General features: G+C 40.8%; 1 protein-coding gene across 1 annotated transcript in view; it reads left to right on the forward strand.

Annotated features, from left to right (window-relative positions):
- The window catches only part of LOC139695476 (uncharacterized), a 252,978-nt gene extending 251,312 nt beyond the window's left edge, over positions 1-1,666 (forward strand). Inside the window, exons 12-13 of the mRNA XM_071594262.1 lie at positions 1,074-1,503; positions 1,625-1,666. Of these exons, the coding sequence (XP_071450363.1) occupies positions 1,074-1,503; positions 1,625-1,666 (472 nt within the window). The remainder of the gene's footprint in view (positions 1-1,073; positions 1,504-1,624) is intronic.
- The last annotated feature ends 10,674 nt before the right edge of the window (positions 1,667-12,340 follow it).

The raw sequence follows: 12,340 nt of genomic DNA on the forward strand, positions 1-12,340 counted from the left end.
AAGGCAAAATTAATAAAATTAAAACAAACTTAACAACCCCTCGATCGCTAGGGCGTGTTAAGGAATAGCCGTCAATCTCGTGAATCGCATTCACACACAAACTCAGGGTTTGCAAGGATATCTCCTACGCCAGGGACCTGTCAATCACACAGATGAATACAAAATTAATTAACGATATACACACGCTTTCGATCACGGCTATCTCGTTGTCAATGCTTCACGGCCATAGGTAGGTTCATTTTGTATTTACATGAGATTTACCTCATGTATTGTGTCCTACATGCCACACGTTCTTTAGTAATATTTATGGCGTGGAAACTTCTATAAAACCAGTATTGCAATGCCCTAGCCCCGCTGTCACTATTCTAAATAGATCCTTTCACTTGGGAGGGGACAGACTTGATAGAACGTGCATAGTGCATGGAATACAAGTAGTGCCCCTTAGTTCTTGCCATTGGGTCGAAAGATTAATAAAGAGTACTGCTTGCAAGTTCAATGCTGTTCGCGTGAAGCATTGCTAAAAAAGGCGCCCGTGTTTGTGGCGAAACAAGTCATTGTTTTTGTACGAACAAACGAAATTCACCCGCTAACACTGCTCACTGCTCATTGTTCGTGAATTTGTTGGCCAAAAACAACACTATAATGATGTCCCAGCTTGGTATATTCGCCAAACATGGCCTCCTGTCACTGTTTTCTGTTCAATAAAATACAGAGAGCCTTGGAAAGGCCGTCGTTTTACAAGCATGAATGAGATAAAAAACGTATCCCTGAGGGAGCCGTATCAAATTCTGGATCGAGGTCCAGAAGTGTTTTGAAGTCTAGAAAAAGTGCTGGCATTTAATGTATAATATCTAATTGGGACTTTTTAAAAGGAGATATCATTGATATAGACGAATAAATAAATTTCTTTCTAAATTACCGAGTTACCTGTTATATATTAATACGCCTGGTATATTGGAGTTTAAAATACCATTAAAATGATTTTGGACATGATCCCACTAATCCTGTTTGACCGCTCAAGTGTATTGCCTCTTCTTTGACAAAAAGAGCTAATCCCGTCGCTCGCACTGCAGGCTGTATGAGGAGGACGAAGAGGTGATGGACGAGGAGGAGGAGGAGGACATGTACCGGGAGGAGGACGAGCTGTCCCCGCACGACAGTGGCGGGGACCGCTACGGGAGCCCGGGGGCAGAGGACGAAGAAGAGCCCCCGGAGAACAGCCTTATCACTCCGTACAAGCCGGGGAAGCTACCCCCCGAACCGGAGGACATGGCGCCTCCCCTCGGCGGCGTGCCCCCCACATCTCCTCCGGGGCACATGCAGCAGCAGCAGTCCGCCTCCCTGGAAGGCGACGAGGGCGTTGACCAGCAGGGCCAGCCCAAACCACCCGAGAAAGCCAAGAGCGTGAGCTTTGAAGAGGACGAGAAGCCGCCCGAGAGGAGGATCATGACGGCCAAGGAGCGCTGGCACTGGGCATACAACAAGATCATCATGCAGCTAAACGTAAGTGCACTTTCTCTCTCTCTCTATCTCTCTCCACATGCATTCTCAATCTATCCTGCCTGCATCGGAAATAACTCTCGAGTCGATGCTCTTTGTGCCGAAAATTTTCTGATACTTTCAGATCCTCGATAGACCAACGCCGTCGACGGAGATCGTAGAATAAAATTCCCTGCAGTTAAAAATAATCGGTCACTTTCCTGTGAGCGACTGACGATGATTGTAGGCCACGAACCTGAAATTGATATCGCGTCCCATGTCTTCTTTTCCTAATAGTTTCAGGTTAAACTTCGTGGAATTCCTTCATGATTAGGGTAAAAAAAGAAACTTTACACTTCCACAATAAAGATTTAATACTCCACACGACCATGGATTCGATGATGCGGAGCATCAAAACCATGGCCGTGTGAAGTGTTAAATCTCTATGTGGAAGTTTCTTTTTTTACCCTCATAAATTTTCAATGGAGTTTACTTTATGTAACGCGATGTTAAAGAGAAGAATACGTGTGTCAATCTTTAATAATATTTTGTGACATATCGCCAACCAAAACAGGAACAGGTTACAACCCGAAAGAAAGGAGAAATCAAAGGGGAATGTTTGGCAAACGAGGAAAGGGTAGGAATAGGATAGACATGTTGGATGGAAAGAAGGGTGGAAGGAAGGCTTTGGAATTGAGGAGGTGATTATTGTGATGTTGGATGTCAGGCTGTCTTTTGTTAGAGAGACAAGAGAATAGATGCTGTATCGTTTGGTAGCTTGTGTTAATCCAAATCTGATATATTACAAATAATAATAATAATATATTATATCATATATTTTATGAAGAACTATTAAGAGAACTTGGTTTAATTAATTATTTGGCTTGCATTCGTGCGAGATTCGGCTATTTTGCCTCTTTACTTCCGTTAGGATATAAATACTATGGAAGACAAATCTCACCCAAAATCGTTAACCGTGATGTACATCGTGGATATGTTATATTTGTTAGCTAGTGCTCATTGAACTTCATTTGTGCGTCATAAATTACCTTCCATCACGCTAATTCATCGCATTGACGTGATGTACCATATTTAGTGACATCATGACGTACGATAGTCAATGACATATGATAATTAATTGTGAGGGCTATCGTATCCGTAACAAATGCATATCTCACTTTACAATACGGCAAAATATTGTTTCCTACATGAGACATTTAACATTTGCATTTTCACTACGTGTTTTATTTGTACGAATGTAAAGTATTTATAGAAATTTTCTATTATTATAAATCGAAATAAAATACGACTAATATCAAATCAAATAAAAATTTCACTCGAAAAATTAAAATGTTTTCTTACATATTTGAATAACACCAGTTTTTATATGGGGTGAGTCGCAGTTTCAAATTTTTTACGCAATGTTTCGACCTGGTTAATGGATGAGGAAAGGATCATGTCACTTAGTTATCATGTGGGGATTTAGACAATCGTGGGGACCGCCAATGCCAGGGGTGAGGCGCAGTGGTCTCAGCGTTCAAACGACAATGCAAAAAGCGTTCCTCCCCGTTGCCTGGGCAACGGCGGTTCTCTCCCCTCCTGATCGTGGTGCACGAAGTTTGACTGTCCGCCGCAACCTTGGCGATAGCGCCACTGCCTCCTCCGTGGGACTACCTTATGAAAAGATATTCCCAGGGAATGGGAACTAATAGATCAACTCAATTTCTGTCAATCGATCAAACTTTCTAAAAAAAACTATTTTTACGACACTAGTTATTTTTTTCTCGGGGAAACTCTCGGAAAAATCTAAATTTTTAAATGATTTTTAATTTTTTGATGATGAGGTTATTCCAGCTGCTTTATTTTATTGTATTACTTTAAAATAAACCACGGAAATATTGGCGAGGTTGAGACGTTAAAATTTAAAGCAGTATGTTCAAATGTAATTGCTAATTTTACGATGCATATATTCCAGCAAGGGAAAACTAGTAAGAGTACAGTTGAGGTATCCCTCACGATCGCACTGGTGAGCTCCCAACTGAGAATACATTCTCGCGCCAATATTCTGCTGCACAGGGGATCCAAGCGACCCCTCCCTCGGGGGGTCACCGACTCCTTCTCTTCCACTCTCAGCGGTTGGCCACGAAGAAAAAGTGGTGAAGTCGCCTTTCGCACGCCCTCGGCCGTTCTCCCCAGAGGTCTCCAGAGGTTTCCACCGCCAGGAAACGTGGACGACATCTCGAAATGGTCTGGCTGTCTCTTCTCATTTTGCTTCGATTACATGAGGAACTTCCGTTCTCCGTTGAATCTCTGCCGTTAGATCTCCCAAACCCAAATTTTGGGTCCCACGCCAATGGTTCAGCTCATATCTCTCATTTACTCATTTATGAACCTCAATTTTATTCAAAAATTATTTTTGACGAACAGCAAAGATCCCAGTACCATAGGAAAATCATTGATCGGGGTCGCTCGGAGCGAGTTACATGCGAGATTAGACCAACATATAACTACGAAGCATATGAATGTAGTTCTTCCTCGGTAAATAATCAAATTTTGTGTGAAATAGCAAATGGGCGGGTTAAAGAACTTAGAGGAAATGAACGACACTAAAAATCATTTGTAAAATTTCACATTTTGCATTTGGAGTCACGATAGTAGTAAAAACCTAATAAAGTAATCATTTGGAAGAACCTCATAAATATTTTACCGCCGTCGTCACTCCAATACATCTTTCGTGCGCCGCCTAGACGGTTTTTTTCTCCTCCTATGGCAGAGATATTACCATTTATATTATATTCCAATGTCAAATGCTGATTTTCACTGCTTTTGGGATATTCTTAGATAAAAAAATGTATGAAAAGTTTTTGAACTCTCTAATTTTTTCAAGAAGATAGTGACCAATTACCCTTTCGCTGGCACCATTTTAGGGCCAATGAAATGATATCATGCATCAATTTTTAATTTATCATACAACATAGAATATATTATTATTAGTAAAGAATATTAAAAGAAGAAAATGGCGGTTGGTACGCTCTAAGGATTAGAAGAATCAGATGATTGTTTGGCCCTATCTTCAGATGTATTAGCTATTAACATATTTCGAGTATAGCAACTTATGCAACAAAGTACGGACGATAAAGACTAAGGATTATCCATGCACTAAAAAGAATATGACATCCATTTCATTTTTATTTATTTTATGCCAAAAAAATGAGCACGTGACTATTTCACAAGTTCCCCTTTCCACATTACGAAGTTACCACAATACCTTTGCTGAGGAGGGAAATTTAATCCTAGACGACCGGAAGAATTTAGTTTTCGGGAGAGACGAGAGCGATTTTGGCAATGGCCAAGCATTCCCTTGCTTTTAATTCCTGTTATTCGGTCGGAGGCGCTCTTATCACGCGGGAATAAGTGAAAACAGCCAACTCCTAGGGTCAAGCTGAAGGAGGTAATTGCACATCGCGGCCCAACGATTACGAAAGCCCTCTGGCAGTCGGCGTTCCATCGCCGCTAACGCCTTGGAAAAAATAGTCAAAGCTCGCTCCGTAGGGAGCAATCCCACAGTTGCCTGACCAACGGAGACTGTGGCTGGCGTTGGAGGTGTAATGAGAGGAGAGGTGAATGATGACAATGAAGGGAGGTGGCGGATTACAGAGCGGAATGTAGAGAAAAGTTTGAGGATTAACTTTTACCCCGGAAAAATTGTAGACACATCTTGACTCTCCTGTGCTTATTGTATAACCAATAATTAATATAATTGTGTTAAAATATTCATAACCTTTTATTAGCCTCGAGAAACTATGTCGTGCGTTAGAAAAGAAGGTGAATTCACTCTTGAAGGAAAATTACAAACCTTTTTAATATGGACATGAAACAATACCACGAAGATGAGCCTAAAAGTGTAAATTATATTAATACACTTAATAGTGGTACTAGCTTCACTTAAATAGTAGATGATAAATAGTTTGGTCGTAAATAATTTAATAATAGTAAATAGTTTATCAGTGACTTTGGTTAGGGAAATGAACGAAGCAAAACTAAAATACTGACTCTCTCAGAGTGATTAGGGTGTTTGTGACTATCTTTTTAGGTTGACAAGTTATGCTAGTTTGACAATCATGAAGCACCTGTCTAATGCAATGTTAAAAACATATGTTTACTTAACCTGGTCCAAGATTGCCAACCGTTCAATATTACCGCTCCCCGCAGAACCAAGTGTTCGGGCAAAGTTTTGGCCATGCGAGCACTTTTGAGGCAATATTTATTGCCACAATTCTTGCGACAAGTAGAGCAAATACTTAGTAAGGACCCCAGCGAAAAATTTCCTCCGCCATTTTTTGCTTTTGCTCCCGGTCTGCGAAGACACCTCGGTAGAGTACCCTCCAATGGCGACATTACGTGCCATGCCTGGCAGAAGATAGAATATCAAAATAATTTCGCTAAGCGTTGTGCCATCAATGAAATATAGAGACTAACTATAGATTAATATTGCCATTAGACTTTCTGCCTATCATAATTGAAGTACCCTGGTATAATCCTGAATTTTTAAAAAATCCCTCAAAGATAGAAGTCATTATTTTTGGACGATCATGTAGCAAGAAGACGGGGTATATAGGTAAAAGGGGAATTATTTACTCCTCACCAAACTGGAGAGACAGTGCAGTAAAAGCACCCCGGGGGTTGAGGGAGAGAGAGGGAGGAAAAGGGGTGAGGCAAAATTGGGAATGGGAGTGTTCTTGGGTTTCCTAAGATCCGGCCCATGCACTGGTGTGCTAAGTACCCCGCTAAGCCGCCAGCGAGGGGCGGGGAGCTCTCTCAGCGAGGGGCCACCCCTTAATGGAAAGACCGTCTCGAAAGGTGGAGACGACGACTGCGGAGCGGCGATTTCACGCAGAGTCATATAATGGAATGTCTGTGTACGGTCCCAACCAGCCCTCGCCCCTTATTAACCCCTCCCCACCCCACCGCCCCTGCTTCCAGACACACAAACCGCCTCCGGGAGGTGGGGGGGGAGCGGAAATCCTTCTTCTTCTTATGCCGCCACCCTTCCCCCCCCCCACCCCCAGTATCGCCTCCCCTCCGTCCTTAATCCGATCCCTCCACTTTCCCAGACGACCCTGGTGCTCCTCCCTGCCCCCCCTTCGATCCAGCCTCCTGTTTGGCTTAGGGGATGGGATGAACACCTCCGCCACGGAGGCTGCAGCCAGGCTGGCATTTTGAATCGATGGGGCCAACACGCGCGATGCCACCACCCCTCCTCATGTCCTGATAATCACGTCCTTTTCGGACCAATACTATATACTGACGAAATAAGTGAAATGTTCCCTTTGATCCAATTAATTATCTTTTAGTTTATGTCCTATTGCGATTTCATAGTTACTTCTTACATATCTCCCATTGGTTTGTTATTTTAAATTAGTTTCCTGTCGGCTTCATTCACCTCGTGATAAAATGCCTACCTCTTTATCCTGTAATATTGGTGTGTAGACATTCCTGCAGCACCCTTCCCCTGAACGAATTAATAAAGCTAGTAATGGAGTTATTTACATCACCAATGGGAGAGGAACCTCTTGGGTGCTTTCTAGCGATCATTAACCCTTGCTGTAGCAATTTAGAGAACCGGGATTTCAGGATAAATGCAATAATTAAAACAGAGAGAGAAGGAAGCGATGGTTTAATTGGTGAACGTAGACATTACCTCATATCAGGTCCTATACTGTGTGCGAATTCAAACATTATTTCCCTTACTTCCCTGAGGTTTTTCAGGAATGAAATAGACGCAATTTGTATGAAACTGCAGGGCAAGTAGATGCGTCACCTGGAATCGAACCCGGGCCCTCCATTGACAGCGCTCTAGCCACTTCACTGCCTCACGAATCTAATTGTTTTTAAGTTCCTGGAACTTAATTTTGTCCAAATTTTTTTTTCCAAACGCCAAAAAACTCGTATCCCTTTAAGAGTCACTCCACCGCGTGCCCTCTGGAAAGTTCTTGTGAATATTGCTTCATGAATTCATTAAAATTTATCAAATTCATTTCGATAAAAAATTAAATGCTTGATTTAATATGACAAAGAGGGATTTATCCAGTTTATTAAACAATTGTGGTGTTTGTTTACTGCAGTCGGTAGTGAGGGGCAATTAAATTCACAATGGAGAGGTGACAAATGGACTATACTACTATTTCTCCGTTTCACTTCTATTATGATTTTTAAAACCTAGACTGGTTGTAACGTTGTGGAATTGTGTTAGGCGTGCCTATTTTTTACACGCTTTAATGTAAATGTCATCGCTTTTTACCTTAAACCTATGAGTCATCTTGCAAGATCTTTTAAAGAGAATGTATATTTTACAATATTTGAAGTATAAACTAGTGACAAGTGTTTTACTAAAATAATCGTCATTGGAATGTTATGCGTGAGTTATGGTTTTTCTTTAAAATTTGGAATATTGGTAATGCATGGCACTTGCATCTGTTAAGTTACCATTATAAACAATTCTTCTCTCATCCAGCTTTAATACCGGGGACGTATTTATCTACATCTACATCATACCCATAAGCCGCCGCAAGGGCGTGTGGCGGGGGTGTTAGGTGACCACCCGTAAATAGAACTAACGCACATGCAAAATCAACACATCCATGCAAATCTACACCCACAGTGATTTAGAAATTCATGCAACAGACCTTTCTACTTACACGCCTGCAAATACATATACTATCAACTAAAAAACGACAGCACCTTAGAATATAGTAAATATTTGACCGATAATTAGAAAATAACACGCATTGACCACAGGGTGAAGCAAAAAATGAACCTAAATCAAATTGGAAGCAGATCTTTTCATCTGTGTTAAAACCCTGATTTGACATTTTCGAATGTCTATGAATTTCTGCTCGCGATCCGCATCTACTATATTGCATTGCGGTATGGCTTTCCACTATGACCATTATAGCATGTTTAAAGAAAAGAGTTAATTTCAATGCAACAATTTCAGAGTGTAAATATCATTCGCCTTGACTGGGACTCGAACCCAGATCCCTCAATATCCGGTCAAGTGCTTTAGCCACTTAAGCTACCGAGGCGTCCTCTTAAACTCTGAAATTTTGGGGCTTTTGGAGTTATTTGCTATTTGTCATTCGGTTACGAATCCCTGTTTTGCTTCGTTTCGACCGTCTCTGAAGACCTTTTGCATTTATTTCTGCACTTTACAATGAATGCAGACGTTGAATACATTGCTAATGACCATTTCAGAAAACAATCATAGAAATCTCAGTTGTCTGCCATTGAAAATGAGTTCGATTTTGCTCCAATGCTCTTTGGTTGGACTTGATAGGCCTTACGTCAATACTGCTACCACACGATTAAGCAAAAAGTAAGCACGTGGAGTTGTTCGAATTGGACGTGGGAAACTCTCGAATATCACCGTAAGAATCATCGCTGGAAACACACTAGTTTCACCGAAAACGAATGTGAGAATTTTTTGATAGATACGACAAAAATTAAAAGTCTGGGGCATGAATACATTTGAACATCCGGCTTCAAATAGAGCCCACGATAAGGTGTTAGCACCATGGCGTTCCATGGGGAATTTAAAAGAGCAATCCTCAGTTGAGCGTAAGGAGAGGTAATTTCGGGAGCTTCTCAAGATCCTCCAATTTCCCAATCCCTCCGTTAACTTTACTTTCCCGACCCAAAGTATTTAGGCACACGAACTGGCATACCCATATCAAACCGATTTCCTTCAGGTAAAGCCTACGAAATTGCAGGTTATCCATCCAATTTAGCCGAAAGAAATGTGCCAAATAGAACTCCGAATCGTGCCTTTATCATATCCAATGGACCGTAAACATTTTTAGAACCTTCGATAAAATTCATTCATTCATCGAATCAATCACATCTACATCTACAAAATATTCTAAAAGCCGCCACAATGGTGTGTGGAGGGGGGTGTTAAGTCACCAAACATAAAAGTACAATCCCAATCATTTCACCTCTACACAAATGCTATTTTGATCATGAACTCGAAAAATGTTAACCAAACGAAATAAATACTAACATGCAACAATATTCAATAGCAGGATGCGCATATTGAAATCGAGCAGAAAAGCTGTTAAAAAGATGGGTTAAATTATATAAAAATGTTGAAATTATTAAATAAAAAAATAACGTGCAGGAAAGAACATGCAGGAAATAGACAAAATAGATAAACTACCAATTCTAATTGTCTCCTACGTGATTGCTGTGATTTCTATTTTGATCTCTTTCGGTACGAGGAAAAAAAAAGACTTTTTAAATCCATCCGCTCTACTATCTATCTTCCTGATTTTACGGCGGTAATCTGATCTACTATAGTAAGTAAGTCTGGGCCTGTAATAAGTCTTTCACATCCTTAGATAAGTAACCTGCCTCAAATTTGCGCATTAAATTTACCCTGTCTTTAAGGCAATGGTCAACTATTGGCTCTCATCCTAATCCTTCCGATAATGTGGTAACACTGCTACCTTGTTCATGACAACTCTGCACAAACCTAACTGCTCTACGATGAACTCGACCTAGTTCCAAAATTAAGTGTACCTCGTGAGAATCCCATGCACTCGAAGTGTACTCAAGTTGGGGCCTAACTAACGTGAAATAACATAGCTTCTTGACCCTTTCATTACAATTCCCAAGTATTCATTTTATGAATCTTAACTTTCTATTTCCTATTCTTAAATCTTCACAAATTTCCTTTTCAGAATAATTACATCTTTTCATAAGCCCTGGATTAGTCTCCCGTTTTATAATCTACTATATCAGAGACCAAAATAATGTTATTATCTCCTTAGCACACTCTCCTAGGCTAGTATTATCATTGGTGGTATTTTAAGGAAGATACACTTGATAGTTGAATTATCTAATCCAGGTTTCAACCTCAAACCCTGCAATCCTTATTCTAAATATCTCAATACTCTTTGCGACGGTGGTGTGCGGGTGTAATTCGAGAGAAGGCTGTACCATCGCTCGGTTCTAAGCCTTCATTACATTCGGAATTATGACGTCGTGATAGCTGGTTCAGGGGCTGGATCGCTGCCGTTTAAATCCCTGCCTCGTCCTCCTCAGGCAACTCCCCCGCAAGACGCCGATGGCCCTCTCGTCCGACGCCCCGTGTCTCACACATGGGCCACGTGACGAGGCGTAACTTTCCTGGGATTAAGACTTCCGGGAACTCCACCGCTGGAGATTTCGCGGGATTAAGGGTGCCGGCCCTGACGGCAAACTCCTATTTGCACTTCATCTCCGCCGTCCCTAGCCAACCCTCAAACTCCCCCAAACCCTCTTTCCTCCCCGACCCTTGATGATCCTTTCAAGCGTCCTGGCGTCTTCATCACCGCAGAATGGCCACTCCAGGCGTGTAGCCAATAGGGAGCCCGATCGACCTTCAGTCCCCCTTTTCCAGGATCCCTGAGGATTGTCAGGAATTCGCTTACTACGTCAAAATGAGAGAGAGAGAGTGAATGTATAATAAAATCTTTGAAAAAGTCGTCATTCGCCCGGATGCTGAAATTTTATTGCACTAAAATATGGAATTTCGTACGAATTCTAAGGAAAACCACATTAGGATAGTTTGGAGAAAATGGAACTTTCTCAGACTTGACTCATTCCTTGGTATGACCCTAAAATAAAAATTTATTTCCTCCCATATCTAGAATTTCTGATTGGTTGAAGTCGATCACCATGTTGAATTAAAGGTCAAAATGTCAAGGACGGATGACTATTTTTATGTAAAAAGTTAGAGATTCAAATTTCACTTAAAACCACGTTTATTGCCTGAGAAATATGAAGTTACCGCACGCATTTATAATAGAAAATAATACCCGGCATTGGAGTCATTACAAATGATTTACAATTAATAATTTATGTTACTTCACACCGTATCCTTGGTCTTCATTAATTCTTTTGGCTATTAATTGGCCAGTACGAATGCATAAATAATGCTTAAAATGGAAAAGAGAAAAAATTCATATGGCTTCAAAAATGAGGATGATGGTAGATTACGTTTAATGGTTTCTCAATCTACCTATTGATTTTCAAATCTCTGTACATTTTGTGGCGGGCGTAAATAATTTGTAACCTCGTTTTTATCCCTAGTAACAAACTTTTTCCAGCCTTTTGTGTATAATGTTTCCCAACACAACCTTTCATTATCGCCATTAGTATTTGGATCATCTTATAGGTTTTTCTGTACACCTCAGTTCTTCTTTAAATTGTATTAATTCCTTCAGCCTTTGATAGCTTTCCTATTTTACGTCTTACTGAATATTTCTTACGTACTTGTCTCTTGGCCTTCCTCGTAGGATATTCCTTTCCAATTTCCCCTTCACTGATCCATTGTGCCTTAAGGTGTTAGACCTCGGTCCATCTAGTTCCTTTTTGCCGTAGAGTTCTCCGTTTGGTCCTATCCTCTCTTGCTCCTCTCTTACTCCTTCGTTCCTCTCTTTGTCCGTTCATTTAATTTTCATCGTTCTCCTCCAGCACCACGCCTCGAAGACCTCGTTTATACATATATGTCAGTAATTGATAAACCTCAGAATGGAATATAAAAATTTTTTCTTCGTCATACTTGCAGAATTTTAATAATTTCAAATTATTTCTTCACTGGTTACCGCAGTTCAAAAAAATATCGATATCCCACCGCTTTTATAATGTCCTGCGTAGCTTGAGCGCCATAGCTTACACCTATATGAATATGTGCGGAGAACCTCTCCGACGAGATTAAGATAGGAGGATAAAGTCAGGCTGTGAACCTCTCGATTGAAATTTCCTCACCGACGTGTTTTAAATATTATTTACCTGTTCGTCCCGATTAATCATTACTATT

Source organism: Hetaerina americana, unplaced genomic scaffold (genome assembly GCF_022747635.1).
Source record: "Hetaerina americana unplaced genomic scaffold, ioHetAmer1.1.p SCAF_6, whole genome shotgun sequence".
NCBI classification, from domain to species: Eukaryota; Metazoa; Arthropoda; class Insecta; order Odonata; family Calopterygidae; genus Hetaerina; species Hetaerina americana.